The sequence below is a fragment of the Pseudophryne corroboree genome, chromosome 4 (assembly GCF_028390025.1).
Source record: "Pseudophryne corroboree isolate aPseCor3 chromosome 4, aPseCor3.hap2, whole genome shotgun sequence".
Lineage (NCBI taxonomy): Eukaryota > Metazoa > Chordata > Amphibia > Anura > Myobatrachidae > Pseudophryne > Pseudophryne corroboree.
Genome location: NC_086447.1, coordinates 486,146,628 through 486,167,174, shown reverse-complemented (window position 1 = coordinate 486,167,174; position 20,547 = coordinate 486,146,628). Strand labels below are relative to the sequence as shown.

Genomic DNA, 20,547 nt, shown 5'->3' with positions numbered 1-20,547 from the left:
GTATCAATTCTGGAGTTACTCCAATTTCATTCCATGATTTAAGAAAATAAAATCTGTAAAATGGCAAAATTGAAGACAGACACAAGGAAAGAACCAGCATTACAACTATACAATGAATAAAGCTGACTGAGACCTTTAGAGCAAAAGGAAAGTTATGTTATGTGGTAATTATTAAGTACAGCCTGGTGGTTGGAGTAGCTTATATTTTGTATGAATGCATAATTGATTGTTTACTACAATGTACAGTAGGACACAATACAAGCCAAATGTGCTAGCAACTCTTCTACATGTCTCCTGAGAAGATCTGACAAACATGCAGAGATGATGAACTTGTGGACAGAATTCTTACCATTATTTTAAGTATTTCCCTTGCACTGCTCAGCCAGCAGGTGGCACTTTAGCTACAGTACATGATTTGCAAAAATATAGATACAGTATATTAGTAAAAGCAGAGTCACCAACAGGCTATAGTTTAGTAACTCTCATTTAATGAAACCCTTTAACTTCTTGTAAACAACTTATAGCAAAGTGCAGGCTATTAATAAATTCAACATACTGTTTTTCTGTCAGGTAGACAGCATAGAACAATATATCTTCTTGTTCTTCAGGAAATAATGGATCTCAGTCATACAAAAGAAGCATATTTACCAATAAAGATTCCATGTAATGAGCGCTCCTGGACAATATTTGGCCTGCATATGTGCGCAATAGACTGCCCAAGCCAAGACCAGCTAAGGTGCACAGAGCACACAGTGCCAGAGCCAGTGCAGGTGTCACAAGGGGATAATACATCAAATCTAACTGTAATATCCATACTTTATTCATGTAGACTTATCTGATATAAAGACTCACATCAAAGTACCCTAAATATGCCTATCTGTTAGACAGTGCCGCCCTCTAGGCCCGTGGTGGCCGCAACGCACGCCCAACCCTAGTCACAGCCCAGGAAACAATAGTCAGAGGGTGGAATCATGATGGTCAACACTTCACCCAGTTCCGGATGAGAGCTCCAAGTGGACATATGACTGAAGACAAGCAAGCAGCAGTAACCACCTCATGGCATATTTGGTTATAGCCATGTCCCATTGTCAGATTCACTTTAGAAACATCCCCTCGTTGCTAGCTTTATTAGTCATGCATTCTAGTTTATCTGTGAAACCTTTTAGTAAGTGACTCTGGGCCTGATTGAGATGTATGCAAACCTGATATTTCCACAGTTGAGTGAACACCGTGAGTCTGTGCATGCAGCAAGTCGCACTGCGCATGTGTCGCGATGGTCTTGCAACAGCGGCCACCGAAAGGATTTATTTGACTGTCGGAGTGTTTGGGGGAGATAAATGGGAGTGGCGGCAAAAGCTCAGGCGTGTCAGAACCATTTTAGGGGCCTGTTTGAGGCTGCGACTGTGATCCTTACACTGCTGCAATGGCTCCGGTGTCTTACTTCCTGCGGCCTTGCTGCACACCCATAGGGCTACTCAGACTGATAATCAGCTGATCTGCGATGGATGCTGCATCTGTGTATGCAGCTGATGGGATTGGCAAAGCCACTGGTGAGTGTCTCACCACAAAACCAGGCATAGGTACATTTGCATATATTCGCACAGCCGCTGCGTACCAATTCCGAGCTGCGATGACTCAGGCGCTGTGTCCCTTATTCTGGTATCATTACCACACAACTAGCAAGATGCCACCATTTTCTTTATAGCCGTAGATATTAAGCAAAAACATATTTTTTGGATCATTTTCCACATTGTGTTTTTAGAAAATATACTGTACATGTAATTGCAGATCTCAGCAACAAGGTTTTTTAAGAACACAGACAATTGTCCCATTTGTTAGACAGGACAGTCCAGTTACATTTTATGGCAGTGGTTCTCAAACTGTGTGCCATGGCACCTTGGGGTGTTCGGGACACTTGCAGGGGTGCCCTGGATTGGTGGTCCAGGACCAATTCAAATGATAAATGGTTAATGTAAAAGGCAAAACCAGTGCTGGTGGCTGCCAGTCATCAAATATGTGGACAATCGGAAGCAAATGTTGTCCCTCATCACATAACTGAACCTAAGGATGACATTCAGTATAAACACAATTTACTTCATTTAATATCTCTTTCTAAATTTCTCAATAAGAAACTTTTGGCCTAAGGGTGCCGTGAAAAAATCTGATACTCTAGGGTGCTGTGAGTCAAGTGTCACGATCCGGGTATCTGGACGCCATTTCTTACCCATCAGATGCCTCCTAAGGCTGGCTCAGCGCTCCAGGACCGGATTCCATCTGTTATCCTGATATGTACATTCCTGTATCCTCTCCTGTCACTCTGGGACGCTGTCACAGTAAACGCCATATTACACCTGGCATGGCGTCTCTCGCGGCCTCTGCCGCCGTCCCTGAACTTCTGCATGCAGAGTGTCTGAGTGGCGATTACGTCAGCCGCGGCCTCCGCTGTGTCCGCGTGGTTGGATGTGCATCTGTCAGCCTGGCGCCTCCTGTCTCCGGTGGCCGGCGCCGCCATTACTGTTTTCATTACCACATGGATTACAAACCAAACTTCCCTCCAAGTGTCTGCATGGGCGCAGCCATCTTGGATTCTGTCAGCTGATCATTTCCACCAATCTGTTCTCAGTATTGATAATCTGCATAATTGCCTAGCCAATCCCTTCCTTGCTGCAAGTATAAATACACTGTGCCTGAGCAAGGAAGGCGTCAGTGCTTTGGTTGTCAAACCTAGTTCCTGTTTGTCTCTCTCCTGTGATTGTCTTCCAGGTTCCAGCTCCTGTCTCAAGACTTCCACCATAGAGACCCGCACCAGCATTCCACCTGCGGTGTAGCCTGACTCTCCAATCCATTGTGGATTCATCTGTTTCCAGCTACAACATTACCTGCTTCCAGCTCAGCTTCCAGCAGAGTACAGCTTCCCTTAAAGGGCCGGTGTCCTTTCTACACTTTACCACTCTCCACCGGTATTATTATTTCTCCGCTCTCAAGTTCTACATTTCAGTTCATATTTCATCGCTCCCAAGTTCATTTATTATTTAACTGGTTCCAGCCAGTATCCACTCCGTGCTAACAACAGTCTGGTTCCAGCCAGTATCCACAGCAGCTGTTTTATCTTCAGCAACCCAGCTTTTCCTGGAACACCAGCTGGCACAATCCTGGGTTATCTCCATTGCTACAGTCGGGCCTGGTAAGGACTTTCCATCTAGAAGATCATAAGAACTATCTCACACTACCAGTGCCCTGTGGCTCCTGCCATCCTGTAGTACCCAGGAACTGTATTTATTCTTTGCTGACTTTTACGTTTTCTTTTACTGCTGCTGTGTTGCGGAGTTGTCATAATAAACATCATTGACTTTTATCCAAGTTGTCGTGGTCACGCCTTCGGGCAGTTATTATTCATGTTACTTACATGTCCAGGGGTCTGATACAACCTCCCAGGTTCCGGTACATCTCAGCCCCTACAACTGAGGCTGCCTCCCGTCAGCTCAGGCCCTCAGTTGTGACAGTAAGCACTGACCTAATGAATCCAGCCGGAGACCAGGATCAAGCGGCCAGGCCGATGCAAGAACTGGCAGCCCGACTAGAACATCAGGAGGCTGCACAGGGCCACATCATCCGCTGTCTCCAGGATCTCTCTACTCGGCTGGATGGGATTCAGACAACTCTCCGTGGATCAGGCGCGTCTGGTGCGTCAACCACAGTGACTCCAGCTTTAACCCCACCCACCTTACCCATTTCTGCTCCACGTCTTCATCTTCCTACACTGCCTTCGTGTCAACATTCAGGCGCATCTTCGACGAGCCAGGCCGGGTAACCTCAGCTTCATCCGACATTCTCCGTTTACGCCAGGGGTCACGTACTGTAGGACAATATCTGATACAGTTCCAGATCCTGGCATCCGAACTGGCATGGAACGACGAGGCCCTGTATGCTGCGTTCTGGCATGGCTTATCTGAGCGTATTAAAGATGAGTTAGCTACCAGAGACTTACCTTCTAAGTTAGATGAGCTAATCTCACTCTGCACGAAAGTTGATTTACGTTTCAGAGAGAGAGCAACTGAGCGTGGAAGATCATCTGCTCCAAAATCTTCTGCTCCTCCTCCTCGTCAACTGTCACCATCTAAAGATGAGCCCATGCAACTTGGCCGTTCCCGTTTAACTCCTGCTGAGCGCCGAAGACGTCTCTCCGAGTTTCTCTGTCTCTATTGTGCAGCTCCGTCTCACACCATTAATGCCTGTCCCAAACGTCCGGGAAACTCCAAATCCTAGCTCGCCAAGGAGAGGGCCGGCTAGGAGTAATGATCTCCTCTCCATCTCCTCAAGATTGTAATCTCCCAGTCTCGCTTCAAGTTGCTCAACGTTATCGGAACGTCATTGCCCTCCTTGATTCCGGAGCAGCTGGGAACTTTATTACCGAAGCCTATGTTAAACGGTGGTCCCTACCCACCGAGAGACTTCCTTCGTCCATTTCTTTAACTGCCGTGGATGGCAGCAAAATTTTTGATGCAGTTATTTCTTTAAGGACTCTACCAGTTCGTCTGAGAGTGGGAGTTCTTCATTCCGAACTTATTTCTTTTTTAGTGATTCCAAGAGCCACACATCCTGTGGTCCTGGGCCTTCCATGGCTCCGTCTTCACAATCCTACAATTGATTGGACGACTACGCAAATCCTGGCATGGGGTTCCTCCTGTGCTGAGACATGTTTGTTTAAAGTATTGCCTGTCTGTTCTTCCTCCCCCAGGTCGTCTGATGTTCCACCTCCTCCATATCAAGATTTCACGGATGTGTTCAGTAAAGCTTCTGCTGATATCCTTCCTCCTCATAGAGAATGGGACTGTCCGATTGATCTCGTTCCAGGGAAGGTTCCACCTCGAGGCCGAACTTATCCGTTGTCTCTGCCTGAGACGCATTCTATGGAGGAATATATTAAAGAGAACCTAGCAAAGGGGTTCATTCGACCTTCTTCTTCTCCAGCCGGCGCAGGCTTCTTTTTTGTAAAAAAGAAAGATGGTGGTCTGCGGCCGTGCATCGACTACAGAGGTTTGAACGACATTACCATCAAGAACCGTTATCCTTTACCCCTGATTACTGAGCTCTTTGACAGAGTTAGCGGAGCTACCATCTTTACAAAGCTGGACTTGCGAGGTGCATACAGTCTCATCCGGATCCGTGAGGGTGACGAGTGGAAGACCGCCTTTAACACCCGTGACGGACATTATGAGTACCTCGTCATGCCCTTCGGATTGAGCAATGCTCCAGCTGTCTTCCAGCATTTTGTCAATGAGATCTTCAGAGACATTCTATACCGTCATGTCGTGGTCTATCTAGACGATATCCTCATTTTTGCCAACGATTTAGAGGAACATCGTTTTTGGGTTAAAGAGGTTCTGTCCCGTCTCCGTGTCAATCATCTCTATTGCAAATTAGAAAGATGCGTCTTTGAAGTCAAGTCCATTCCGTTTCTAGGGTACATTGTGTCCGGTTCCGGACTAGAGATGGATCCTGAGAAACTACAAGCAATCCAAAATTGGCCGGTACCCTTAACCCTCAAAGGGGTCCAGAGGTTCTTAGGGTTCGCCAACTATTACCGAAAGTTTATACGAGACTTTTCCACCATTGTGGCGCCTATTACTGCTTTCACTAAGAAGGGTGCTAACCCGTCCAAGTGGTCTGAAGAAGCCATGCAAGCATTTCATCTTTTAAAACAAAGGTTCATCTCTGCGCCTGTTCTGAAACAGCCTGACATCGACTCTCCTTTCATCTTAGAGGTGGATGCCTCCTCCGTTGGAGTAGGAGCGGTGTTATCTCAGAGGGCTAAAGATGGCCATTTACACCCTTGCAGTTTCTTCTCCCGGAAGTTCTCCCCAGCTGAGCGCAACTATGCCATTGGCGACCAGGAGTTGCTAGCCATCAAGCTCGCTCTAGAAGAGTGGAGGTATCTGTTGGAGGGAGCTTCTCATTCAATCACCATACTTACAGACCACAAGAACCTTTTATACCTGAAGGGCGCACAATGTCTCAACCCTCGTCAGGCCAGATGGGCACTTTTCTTTTCCAGGTTCGACTTTAAACTCCAGTTCTGTCCGGGCTCTCAGAATCGCAAGGCCGATGCCCTTTCCCGCTCATGGGAGCAAGAAAATGAGTCAGAGTCTTCAGACAAGCATCCTATTATAAATCCGTTGGCATTCTCCACGGTAGGGATGGACTCTACGCCCCCATCAGGGAAAAGTTTTGTGAAGCCGATGCTAAGGAAGAAGCTCATGCATTGGGCCCATGCTTCCCGTTTTGCCGGACATACAGGTATCCAAAAAACCCTGGAGTTTATCTCTAGGTCCTATTGGTGGCCAACTCTGAAAAAGGACGTCTTGGAGTTTATTGCATCTTGCCCAAAGTGTGCCCAACATAAAGTATCCCGCCAGTCGCCTGCGGGGCAACTGGTTCCACTATCCGTTCCCCGTCGACCATGGACCCACTTGTCGATGGATTTCATTACAGACTTACCCATGTGCAACAAGTTCAATACCATCTGGGTGGTAGTTGACCGGTTCACCAAGATGGCACACTTCATTCCTCTCACCGGTCTTCCGTCAGCTTCCAAGTTGGCTCAAGTATTCATACAAGAGATCTTCCGACTCCACGGTCTTCCTGAAGAAATTATCTCAGATCGAGGAGTTCAATTCACAGCCAAATTCTGGCGAAGTTTATGTCAAGTCCTCCAAGTCAAGCTAAAGTTTTCCACGGCTTACCATCCTCAGACCAATGGTCAAACCGAGAGGGTGAATCAGGACTTGGAGGCCTTCCTCCGCATCTATGTGTCCTCCTCTCAAGATGACTGGGTTCAATTACTTCCCTGGGCCGAGTTCTGTCATAACAACCAGTATCATTCTTCATCTGCTTCAACACCATTCTTCACTAACTTTGGATTCCACCCTAAAGTCCCTGAGTTCCAACCGCTTCCAGCAACTTCTGTTCCCGCAGTGGATATCACCTTGCATCAGTTTGCCAATATCTGGAAGAGCGTACGATCAGCTCTGCTCAAGGCATCGTTCAGGTACAAGAAGTTTGCGGATAAGAAGCGTCGAGCAGTTCCTGCTCTCAAGGTGGGTGATCGGGAATGGTTATCCACGAAGAATTTGAGGTTAAGAGTTCCCAGTATGAAGTTTGCACCTCGCTATATCGGTCCTTTCAAGATTGAACAAGTCATCAATCCTGTTGCTTACAGACTCCAGTTGCCTCCCTTCTTAAAAATACCCAGGACATTCCATGTTTCCCTGTTGAAACCGCTGATCTTGAATCGGTTTCATTCCTCACTTCCTCCAACTCCGAAAGTCCAAACTCAACGAGGCGTTGAGTATGAAGTGGCCAAGATCCTGGACTCACGTCACCGTTACGGTCAACTACAATATCTTATTGACTGGAAAGGTTATGGTCCTGAGGAACGTTCATGGACCAATGCTTCTGATGTCCATGCTCCTGCCTTGGTCCGGAGATTCCATTCCAAGTTTCCTCAAAAGCCAAAGAAGTGTCCTGGGGCCACTCCTAAAGGGGGGGGTGCTGTCACGATCCGGGTATCTGGACGCCATTTCTTACCCATCAGATGCCTCCTAAGGCTGGCTCAGCGCTCCAGGACCGGATTCCATCTGTTATCCTGATATGTACATTCCTGTATCCTCTCCTGTCACTCTGGGACGCTGTCACAGTAAACGCCATATTACACCTGGCATGGCGTCTCCCGCGGCCTCTGCCGCCGTCCCTGAACTTCTGCATGCAGAGTGTCTGAGTGGCGATTACGTCAGCCGCGGCCTCCGCTGTGTCCGCGTGGTTGGATGTGCATCTGTCAGCCTGGCGCCTCCTGTCTCCGGTGGCCGGCGCCGCCATTACTGTTTTCATTACCACATGGATTACAAACCAAACTTCCCTCCAAGTGTCTGCATGGGCGCAGCCATCTTGGATTCTGTCAGCTGATCATTTCCACCAATCTGTTCTCAGTATTGATAATCTGCATAATTGCCTAGCCAATCCCTTCCTTGCTGCAGGTATAAATACACTGTGCCTGAGCAAGGAAGGCGTCAGTGCTTTGGTTGTCAAACCTAGTTCCTGTTTGTCTCTCTCCTGTGATTGTCTTCCAGGTTCCAGCTCCTGTCTCAAGACTTCCACCATAGAGACCCGCACCAGCATTCCACCTGCGGTGTAGCCTGACTCTCCAATCCATTGTGGATTCATCTGTTTCCAGCTACAACATTACCTGCTTCCAGCTCAGCTTCCAGCAGAGTACAGCTTCCCTTAAAGGGCCGGTGTCCTTTCTACACTTTACCACTCTCCACCGGTATTATTATTTCTCCGCTCTCAAGTTCTACATTTCAGTTCATATTTCATCGCTCCCAAGTTCATTTATTATTTAACTGGTTCCAGCCAGTATCCACTCCGTGCTAACAACAGTCTGGTTCCAGCCAGTATCCACAGCAGCTGTTTTATCTTCAGCAACCCAGCTTTTCCTGGAACACCAGCTGGCACAATCCTGGGTTATCTCCATTGCTACAGTCGGGCCTGGTAAGGACTTTCCATCTAGAAGATCATAAGAACTATCTCACACTACCAGTGCCCTGTGGCTCCTGCCATCCTGTAGTACCCAGGAACTGTATTTATTCTTTGCTGACTTTTACGTTTTCTTTTACTGCTGCTGTGTTGCGGAGTTGTCATAATAAACATCATTGACTTTTATCCAAGTTGTCGTGGTCACGCCTTCGGGCAGTTATTATTCATGTTACTTACATGTCCAGGGGTCTGATACAACCTCCCAGGTTCCGGTACATCTCAGCCCCTACAACTGAGGCTGCCTCCCGTCAGCTCAGGCCCTCAGTTGTGACATCAAGAAAGTTTGGGAACCACTGTTTTATGGCTTCCAACTCCAAGACTAATAACCTCACCCTAGTGTATTGTCCTGCCATTATCAAAGGCAGCGCACCAAGCCCAAACCTGTTTCCGTGTCATGATGTTTTCTCGGTACACCTCAACAAGATGGCAATGAATTTCAGTTGCTGATGTGCCCTTTAGACACGGAAATCTGATCACACTATGCATATCAATGTGTGACCATGTTTCCACCAGTCCCGCCATCTTACAGTCAAATGACCGCGAGGGGAAGCAGTGGTCTACCTGCTCTTAACCAAAAGGGAAATTAGAATGAAATAAAGAACATTACACACGAGAGGTCTTGTTACCCTACTTATTGAACCACCCATGCATCTACCTAGATAAGATATTTAAATGTGATTTAAGGGGTGAAATTGGCACAATTAATGGGATGTTCCCTGATAATTAGTGGCCACAGAGCATCTTTCCCTACAAAAGTTTAATGTCTTTTGGGTGTCAGTATTCAGTAGTTGACACATTTTGTTTGCCATATAAATACACTGCTCAAAAAAATAAAGGGAACACTAAAATAACACATCCTAGATCTGAATGAATGAAATATTCTTATTAAATACTTTGTTCTTTACATAGTTGAATGTGCTGACAACAAAATCACACAAAAATTATCAATGGAAATCAAATTTATTAACCCATGGAGGTCTGGATTTGGAGTCACACTCAAAATTAAAGTGGAAAAACACACTACAGGCTGATCCAACTTTGATGTAATGTCCTTAAAACAAGTCAAAATGAGGCTCAGTAGTGTGTGTGGCCTCCACGTGCCTGTATGACCTCCCTACAATGCCTGGGCATGCTCCAGATGAGGTGGCAGATGGTCTCCTGAGGGATCTCCTCCCAGACCTGGATTAAAGCATCCGCCAACTCCTGGACAGTCTGTGGTGCAACGTGGCGTTGGCGGATAAAGCGAGACATGATGTCCCAGATGTGCTCAATTGGATTCAGGTCTGGGGAACCGGTGGGCCAGTCCATAGCATCAATGCCTTCGTCTTGCAGGAACTGCTGCCACACTCCAGCCACATGAGGTCTAGCATTGTCTTGCATTAGGAGGAACCCAGGGCCAACCGCACCAGCATATGGTCTCACAAGGGGTCTGAGGATCTCATTTCGGTACCTAATGGCAGTCAGGCTACCTCTGGCGAGCACATGGAGGGCTGTGCGGCCCCCCAAAGAAATGCCACCCCACACCATTACTGACCCACTGCCAAAACCGGTCATGCTGGAGGATGTTGCAGGCAGCAGAACGTTCTCCTTGGCGTCTCCAGACTCTGTCACATGTGCTCAGTGAGAACCTGCTTTCATCTGTGAAGAGCACAGGGCGCCAGTGGCGAATTTGCCAATCTTGGTGTTCTCTGGCAAATGCCAAACGTCCTGCACGGTGTTGGGCTGTAAGCACAACCCCCACCTGTGGGCCCTCATACCACCTTCATGGAGTCTGTTTCTGATTGTTTGAGTAGACACATGCACATTTGTGGCTTGCTGGAGGTCATTTTGCAGTGCTCCTCCTGTTCCTCCTTGCACAAAGGCGGAGGTAGCGGTCCTGCTGCTGGGTTGTTGCCCTCCTACGGCCTCCTCCACGTCTTCTGATGTACTGGCCTGTCTCCTGGTAGTGCCTCCATGCTCTGGACACTACGCTGACAGACACAACAAACCTTCTTGCCACAGCTCGCATTGATGTGCCATCCTGGATGAGCTGCACTACCTGAGCCACTTGTGTGGGTTGTAGACTCCGTCTCATGCTACCACTAGAGTGAAAGCACCGCCAGCTTTCAAAAGTGACCAAAACATCAGCCAGAAAGCATAGGAGCTGAGAAGTGGTCTGTGGTCACCACCTGCAGAACAACTCCTTTATTGGGGGTGTCTTGCTAATTGCCTATAATTTCCACCTGTTGTCTATTCCATTTGCACAACAGCATGTGAAATTGATTGTCAATCAGTGTTGCTTCCTAAGTGGACAGTTTGATTTCACAGAAGTGTGATTGACTTGGAGTTACATTGTGTTGTTTAAGTGTTCCCTTTATTTTTTTGAGCAGTGTATATTTGATGCAGTTATTGTAAGTTCATTTTTAAGAACACAAATCTTCGCCTCACAGTGACAAATAATAAGAGACAGGCCATTCTCTCACTCTCCTGAGTACCATTAGACATAAATTAGGCTGTAACAAGCAGTATTGCTTGAGAAATGTTACAAATGTGATTCAAAGGGTGCTCTTATCATCTTTAAGTTACTTATTTATCATAATTTATTTATATGGCACCAGCATATTCCATTGCATTTTACATTTGGGAAAAAAACTGAAATAAAACAAAACTGGGTAATAATAGACAGACAGAAGCGATAAGAGGGCCCTGCTAGCAAGCTTATAATCTATACCATTTATTTTATTTATTTACTAAAAGTTATTTCTATAATGCACACATATTCCGCAGAGCTTTATAGATAATATTTCAGTTGGTCAGTTGGAGAAAGTGGAGAGAGATAAAGTACCAGCCAATCAGCTCCTAAGTGTAATGTCACAGGATGTTTTGAAAATTGACAGGAGCTGGCTGGTGGGTAGTTTATCACTGTCCACTTTGGGGGTCATTCCAGCCCGAACGCACGCTGCAGTTTTTCGCAGCAGTGTGATCGGATCAGAACTGCGCATGCGCCGGCGCATGCCAGATGTCTGACGGCCGTTGTTGCCTAGCGATCGCCTCTGCCTGATTCTCAGGCAGAGGCGGTCACTGGGCTGGAGGGGGCGTCACGGTGGCGTTTTTGGGGCGTGGTCCGGCAAACGTAGGCGTGGCCAGACCGTGCAGGGGGGGTGGGCCACAGCGATGCTGGGCGATGCTTTTGTACTTGTGCAGTGGGGCTGGGCCAGACATGCGGGGCGGACTAGCCCTGTGCTGGGCGTCCCACCGCATGTCTGTGTCAGTGATCATAGCTGTGTGATAAATTTAGCACAGCTATGATCAGGCTGGAATGACCCCCTTTATCACTTTTCAAGGCTTAGTACATAGTCCCCTGAGACAGTAACACTAAACCATGTAAGCCCATGCACATTACCACTTGGCGTCACAATCCTGTAGGTGCCTAGTGATTGTACCGGGGGACAGTTTCCAAAAGAGAAATATGGTGATTTACCTATGTATAAATGAGCTGTATTTTCTTGAATGGGACTAAATAATAAGTAGATCACTAGCTGAACCAAATAATCATAAATAATTTAACAATAGTTGTTACATTATTAAAGTAGGAAAAGGATCATATAGTAATTTATGAACAAGTCTAGTTAGCTCATCCTATAAATGTATCTAATTAATATACCAAATCAAGTTTTTAAATATCACATACTGAATATAGGAGATTTATTAGTGAGGCAGACACAGCAAGCAATTACATTTGTGATTAAAATAGTATTGGACTGATCAATGCAAACTGCTAATATATCACTTCCAATGTGGTGGTGGTAATAATAACCATTCATATGCTGTATGACTGTGATCTGTGGCATTTAAAAATGTTTACAAATTGCTTTTACTGTTTCTGAGTTACGGTAGGTGTGTTCCTAGAGATAATAAGAACAATTCATAATTGTTTCCTGTTGATAAGTAATAAATAACAAATAACAGCACCCTTGTTTATATAAACGTGTACACATTTTGTAAAGGAAAGGTAGGAATAATATATCTGTACGTGAAAACAAGCCTCTGAATTTCATAAGCACAGAAAATGAATTTGGCTGCATTAATACATTGATGGAGTGTGGATAACCGATGTGCAGTGTACAAATAGAAATCCTCTGGGTAGCTCATATTGCTAAGAGTAACCCTTACCTGGAATACCAACATTTATATTGGCAGTGGATGTTTTCTGTTATGTTTCAAAGATTGTAGCTTTCGAAACAATGACACAATCTCAAGCAAACCACTGTTATGACACATACAATAAAAATGTTAAAGCACATACAATTAACGCTCATTCATTGTGAACACTTCAGCATTAAATAGTACAGATGAGCCCCTGATGATTGCACTAAGTGTAACTCTCAGGTACTCCATGGTATTGTCTCACTCAGTCCCGTTCTGTTCTTCTCAGATGTACTGTAACAAATTGCATTTGCAGTCATAAGCACCAAAACAATGTTAGGATATTTAAATATCTGTATAACTCAATGGTGTAACTAAGCTTTGTATGGTAATAGAGCAGCATCCACTTAAACTCTGCAAAAATGACAAAAAAGACATTTACATAACATAATGGTCCTGAGAGTGTTGTGTAATCCCATTGAGGATGTATACTTCTTAGGAAATGTCATCTCTCAAAGTGATGTATTGTGCATTTATCGCATTATTTCGGCACGAGTGATGACTACTTCTGGCTTCTGTCTCCGTCTCTCCAGTACTGATCTGTTTGCATTTCAGTAAGACGAGACAAGGTGCGGTGAAATGCAAAGAGTTCCTCCTCGCCTGTGAACATGGACAATCCTCCAGATGAGTCCTGCACATAAAGGGCCATAGAAATATGGAAATTAAAGATAAGACACCGGCTTCAATGATTTCATTATGATGTCTGACTCAACCACAGTTGGGAAAACATAGTTTAGGAAAGTCTAACATTGACTATAACATCATTACATTGTTAAGGGACTTGTTAGATGCTTCATCCTTCTGCAGAATGAATAAATTCTATTATTACTTAAGACGTAAGGGATGGATATGTTTCTAAAAGTAATATCGTACATCTGCCAAATAACACAGCAGTCCATGGCCTTGGTATAAGTAGCCACAGCTAGTTTTATTTGCAGCACAAAGATAAATAAACCATAAAAGAAAAGCCTAGCCTTTCCGACTGTAACAAAACAAAATAAACCCCTTTCAAAGTGAAAGGACATAACGTCCCTCTCAAAAAACACAGCAATATTAGTATAATATTTCCAGCAGTAGTAGTCACGGTGTCTCTCAACAGGCCTGCTGCCTGCTCCTCAGGTAGTGAGAGTCATAGGGGTCTTTTTAAAAATGACAGAAGCTGATTGGCTGGTACTTTATCTGTCTCCAATAATTAGTATATAGACCCCTATGTACTAAGCTTTTTAGAGAAAAAAGTGAACAGAGATATAGTACCAGCCTATCAGCTCATAACTGCTAAATTACAAGCTGTGTTTGAAAAATGTCAAAAGCTGATTGGCTGGTACTTTATCTCCATCCACTTTATCTCTTTCCAAGGCTTTGGGGGTCATTCCGAGTTGATCGCTAGCTGCCGTTGTTCGCTGCGTAGCGATCAGTGAAAAAATGGCTAATCTGCGCATGCGTATGCACCGCAATACTCACGCGCGTTGTACGGGTACGAAGTCCATTGTGGTTTTGCACTGGTTCTAGCGACGATTCCAATGAGCCGTTCACAATGAGACTGACAGAAAGAGGACGATCATGGGTGTCAACTGACCGTTTTCTGGGAGTGTTTGGAAAAACGCAGGCGTGGCTGGGCGGGTATCTGACATCATTACCATGTCACTCGTCGCAGCAATCATCGCACAGGATAAGTAGCTACAGGGCTGGTCCTGTTTTTCACAAAATGTGTTTGCAGGCGCTCTGCTGCACAGGCGTTCGCACTCCTGCAAAGTGAAAATACACTCCCCCATGGGCGGCGACTATGCGTTTGCACGGCTGCTAAAAACTGCGAGCGAACAACTCTGAATGACCCCCCTAGTACATAGACCAGTGAGACTAGCAACAGACACACCATATATCAACCTCTCACAGGTGCCCTGAGAATTAATGATGCCAATTAGCTCTTTCAACCAGAAAAAAACGGGATTTTATACCTACCGGTAAATCCCTTTCTCGTAGTTCATAAGGGATACTAGGGTTAACTTAATACGATGGGGTATAGATGGGGTCCAAAGGAGTCGGTGCACTTTACATTTCTTCAACTGGGTGTGCTGGCTCCACCCCTCTATGCCGCCTCCCACAGGCAGTTATAAGTAAAATAGTGCCCGAAGGAGTATGGACATACTTGGGAGAAGGAACATAACAACAAGGAGTGGTGAGATTCATACACCAGCACACCATAACAGAAGAAGGAAAGTCGGAATAATATTTTGTGTATTTATGAGAGACCATTTAATGGGTCAATACTCTCATAAATACACAAAATATTATTCCGACTTCCTTTTTTGTCCCATCAATACAGAATTTCTGTACTGGTCAGGAGAAACAGGTGTCAGACAATCAAGTGTCTCCCACCCTTCTAATCATTCCCTGTGATTAACAGACCAGAACATTCCAATATTTTTTCATAACAATCTCTTTTCATTCACTGTTGGATCATATATGTGGGTAACTATAATATTTTTAACTTTGAATAATAAATAGATGTTTTAAACACCATTTCTTACATATATCCTAGGAATCCTCCTAGATCTAATAAAGAGTGCGCCCACACAAGAGCTTTCTCTCTCTCCCTTTGCAAGTGCTGGTACTTCCTAGCTCTGGACGCACCACCAAATAGGACCATAATTGAAAGAGTGAAATTTTCTTTCTAGAAATATAAATCGTCCACCTTTGGTTCTTTCACTTATTACTTTCACATACTTTGATCAGTGCCCGGTCGTCCCTTTTTTCTGTTACAAGTATTATCCGATGCATCTGAAGATGTGATCCGGACCACTTGCTCAGGAGATCCAATTGAATCCTTCTGGCACGGAACCTTCTGTATTGAATGGCCTCGTATGAGGCTACCATCTTTCCCAACAATTTTATGCAAAGATGAATGGATACCCAAGTAGGCCCTAGGACCAGTCGTACCATCTCCTGGAGTGTCCTTGCTTTGTACTTTGGGAGGAACACCTTCTGGGCCACAGTATCCAGAAACATTCCCAGGAACAGGAGCCACTGAGAAAGCTCCAGGTGGGACTTCTGTAAATTGAGGATCCACCCATGTTGTGACAGCAGCTGAACAGTGCAGTCTATATTGAGCAGCAGAAGTTCCCTGGATCTCGCTTTTATCAAGAGATCGTCCAGGTAAGGGACAATATTTACCCCCTGGACTCTGAGCTGGAACATCATCTCTGCCATAACCTTCGTGAAGACCCTCGGAGCTGTGGACAGGCCGAAGGGTAGTGCCTGGAACTGGTAGTGATCATTCAGCAGGGCAAACCACAGGTAAGCCTGGTGAGGTGGCCAAATCGAGATATGGAGATAAGCGTCCTTTATATCCAGAGAGACCATGAACTCCCGTTCTTCCAGGCCCGCAATCACTGCTCTCAAGGATTCCATCTTGAACTTGAAAACCTTGAGGTAAGGGTTCAAGGATTTTAGATTCAGAATGGGCCTTACCGAACCGTCTGGTTTCGGTACCACAAACAGGTTGGAGTAGTAACCCTTTCCTTGTTGTAGCAGTGGTACTGGAACAATGACCTGGGACTGGGCCAACTTTAGGATAGCCTGTTGCAGCATAACCCGTGTACAGTATCGTCCAAAGCTGGTAAGCCTGATTTGAAAAATCGTTGGATGAGCGCTGTCAAACTCCAGCTTGTAGCCCTAGGAAAAGGGGTCCTTTACCCAAGTATCCTCCTGATGCTGAAGTGAAGCAGACGAGCTCCCACCTCGAGATCCCCTCGGGGTAGGGAGGCAACGTCATGCTGAGGCTTTTGTGGAAGCTGGACTGGGTCTTGGTTCCTGGGAAACAGCAGCAGCTGGTTTTCTTGTTTTACCTCTGGTTCCTCATGCCGCATTGGAGGCACCTCTGGCTCTTCATCTGAATCTGGTGGACCGAAATTACTGGGTAGACGGCCCCGGGTAGGAACGACTAGCCGGCGGGGCCCCAGTGGGGAGTAACGTGGATTTCCCTGCAGTAACCTTACAAATCCATGTATCTAACTCAACCCCGAAGAGTCACTGCCCTGAGAAAGTGAGAGACTCCACACTGCGCTTGGAATCCGTGTCCGCAATTCACTGATGCAGCCACAAAGCTCTGCGCGCCGACACTGCCATGGTAGCAGTTCTAGCATTAATAGTGCCTATCTCCTTGAGAGAGTCACACAGCACACATGCAGTGTCTTGAATGTGTTTTAGGCGGGTCACCGTAGTGACCAGGGGCATATCCCCCGTAAGGGCCTCTTGAACGTGAGTCGCCCAGGTATGGATGGCATGAGACATCCAGCAACCCACTATCACAGGACTTTGTGATATGCCAGCCGCTGTGTAAATAGACTTTAGTGTAGTTTTTATTTTCCTATCCCCACGGTCCTTGAGCTGAAAGGACCCAGGGGCAGGCAATACCACCTTTTTAGAGAGGCGGGAGACTGATATATCTACGGCTGGGGGTTCTTCCCAATTTTTCCTACCCTCTGGTGTAAATGGAAAAGAGCGTAAAAACCTCCTTGTAACCCGATATCTTTTATCAGGATTTTTCCAGGCTTGTTTAAAAAACTCATCTAATTCCGGAAAATCAGGGAAGGTGATGCTGAGCTTTTTCTGAGGAAAAACGACTGCGGTGCAGCAGCCTCTTCCAAAGGGATTTTTAATACATCACTGATAGCAATAATGAGGGGCTCAATACCCTGCGCAGGAGTGGAATCTTCTATATCAGGTTCCAATACCTCCCCCTCCTCCTGAATTTCCTCATCAGATTCTGAGAGTAGAGTAGGCAGCCACGTTTAAGTGGCCCTGAACTAGGAAGGGGAGGCTATCTTTCATCAGCCTTAGCAGCCAGGTCTGCAACAGCCTGTTGCAGTTGTTGTGTTGTCTGTTTATTAGCATCGAGCTGAGATGACATGTCTGCCATCATAGTTTTTATGGCACCAAGCCAGGATGGCTCCTGACCCCCCCAGTCTCCACACTAACTTTGGTAGTCTAAGTGCATTGGTCACACGATAGGGAACCAGTTGTAGAAGGGGAGAATCTGGTGTGACAAACCTTGCATAATGAGTGTTTGACCATAATTATAGTAAACAACACACACACACACACACACACACACACACACACACACGACAGCACACCCACCCTGTCAGACTCAGGAAATCTGCAGGCTGAATATATTTATATCACAGTAGAACCGGATTACTTGTCATTTTCAGGACACTAGATTGTGTACAATAGCGGCTCTCCCCCTGTTGTACTCCCCTGTACCAGTTTCCTGTGTATTGTGGAGTGCCTGGAGGAGCTGTGTGTCCTTGCTGCTGCAGCAGTAAGCAGAGGAAGGCGTCAAAATGCCGCTGGTCCCGCTCTAAGTAAGCTCTGCCCCCTGTAATGGCGCTGAAGCTACATAGATTTTTTATACTGGCAAAGTCTCCTTATACTGTGCAAACATCACAATGGCTGTTAGTTTCCACTACCGCTGCCAGTGTACACAGGGGGGCTATAGCGGGTCCCCTGTGGAGGGTCCCGTATGCCGCCCCTGCATTGTGCCGCACCAAGAACCGAGGGACCCATCTAGCGGGGCCCCCAATTTGTACTCAACACTCTTCTCACTTTCAGGCATATGTTAGGGGTGTGCGGCATGCTGCGATTGCGACCGCCAAGGCGCAGTGCCCCGCGGAACTAACAGCCTCTCAGGACGGTGGCCCTGCAGCGGGGGAAGTGGCTCTGACAGAGGCTAGTAACCGTCCCTCCCTTAACTCCCACAGTGCAGGTATACTGTTGCCCAAACAGTATACCGAAAATAATAAAGTTTAAAATAAGCTGAAGAAAAAATCCTCTGGAGCTTCCAGAGTGTGCATCCTCTACTGAGGGCACTTTTTTCTAAACTGCCTGTGGTAGGGGTATAGAGGGGAGGAGCCAGCACACCCAATTGAAGAAATTTAAAGTGCACCGGCTCCTTTGGACCCCATCTATACCCCATCGTATTAAGTAAACCCCATTATCCCTTATGTATGCTAGAGAAATAACAACCAAGTACACACATAGCTCCCATTTACAACTTCTCCTGTGCTTTTGTCACACTATAAATAGACTAATGCAATCTATTAGCATTTGACAAACACCAGGTAGAAATATGCAGCGACAAAATCTATAAAAGTGTTAACAGTATTATACTGATAGGTCATTGTTTGGTTTTGGGGTGAGAGCGCAACGAGGCTCCTTGTGGGCTCGGTTATATTCCCTCTCTATGGGAATAGTCCCTGTTAGTCGGCATGCCGACTGTTGGTACTCTAAGGGGGTGGGGTTCCGTCTTCAGTATTATGACCGGCGGCCTCCTGTAACTACCTTCCCTTTCAGCACATTTGATGTGTAACAGTATATCATTTCAGAATACACATTATTGCCTGAAAAGTAAACATTTAGATTCTTTAACAATTTAACACTTATTTTCAGAACCCTGTGACCCGCCCATTTCATTCTGTACATTTATTACAAGATTATCATAGCCTGTTACCACAGGCTGTACCCTAAATTGTGCAAGGCCTCCCTAAGGCGACCATGAGTACTTGGAGAAGTGATCATAGAGCTGACCCTGTGCTAGTGTGTCAGTAACTTACTGTTCAGGGGTGGTCATTCCGAGTTGTTCGCTCGGTAATTTTCTTCGCATCGCAGCGATTTTCCGCTAACTGCGCATGCGCAATGTTCGCACTGCGACTGCGCCAAGTAAATTTGCTATGCAGTTAGGTATTTTACTCACGGCATTACGAGGTTTTTTCTTCGTTCTGGTGTTCGTAATGTGATTGACAGGAAGTGGGTGTTTCTGGGCGGAAACAGGCCGTTTTATGGGAGTGTTTGAAAAAACGCTACCGTTTCTGGGGAAAACGCAGGAGTGGCTGGAGAAACGGAGGAGTGTCTGGGCGAACGCTGGGTGTGTTTGTGACGTCAAACCAGGAACGACAAGCACTGAACTGATCGCACTGGAAGAGTAAGTCTCGAGCTACTCAGAAACTGCACAGAGAAGTCTTTTCGCAATATTGCGAATCTTTCATTCGCAATTTTGATAAGCTAAGATTCACTCCCAGTAGGCGGCGGCTTAGCGTGTGCAAAGCTGCTAAAAGCAGCTTGCGAGCGAACAACTCGGAATGAGGGCCAGTGTGTGAATGCTAAATTACGTATGCCTATGCCGTAAATATCATTGTCACTAGTATAAATGCCACTTCACGTAAGCTTGTATGCAAGGGGCGTTATTAGGGAGGCCAATCCCAGGCCGTTTTTTCAATCCCGGGATTCCCGGGATTGCAGTAGGGACCAGCGAAGGTTGTAGGGAGCAGCGCTGGAGGGAGGTTGTAGGTAGCGGTGCGGGAGGGTGGGTGTAGGTAGTGGTGTGGGAGGGAGGATGTAGGTAGCGGCGCGGGAGGGTTGGTAGCGGCGCTGGAGGGTGGGTGTAGTAATAACACTTACTATTAGGCGGGCGGCCGCGGCAGCCATGGACACACTGAACACGGCGGCATTTCAAATGAAGCGCCGGCCGCTAGCCAACCAGAGCTGGCGGACCGGCAGCCAATCAGGGAAGCGGCCGCAGCAGTCGCTCCTGATTGGCTGCCGCTGCTGCGGCAGCTTCCCTGATTGGCTGCCGGTCCGCCAGCTCTGATTGGCTGGCGGCTGGCGCTACATTTGAAGTGCTGCCGCGTTCAGCTTGTCCATGGCTGCCGCGGCCGCCCGCCTAATAGTAAGTGTTATTACTTACACCCACCCTCCCGCGCCGCTACCAAC

General features: G+C 46.4%; 1 protein-coding gene and 1 long non-coding RNA gene across 5 annotated transcripts in view; one reads left to right on the top strand and one right to left on the bottom strand.

Annotated features, from left to right (window-relative positions):
- The window catches only part of LOC134909811 (uncharacterized), a 317,263-nt gene that overhangs the window by 262,251 nt on the left and 34,465 nt on the right, over nt 1-20,547 (top strand). The gene's annotated exons all lie outside the window — the stretch shown is intronic.
- AFG1L (AFG1 like ATPase) overlaps nt 12,260-20,547 on the bottom strand; it is a 402,277-nt gene continuing 393,989 nt past the window's right edge. For both annotated transcript variants that reach the window (XM_063917076.1, XM_063917077.1), the window contains exon 13: nt 12,260-13,408. In XM_063917076.1, the coding sequence (XP_063773146.1) occupies nt 13,280-13,408 (129 nt within the window). In that variant the 3' untranslated portion in view covers nt 12,260-13,279. The remainder of the gene's footprint in view (nt 13,409-20,547) is intronic.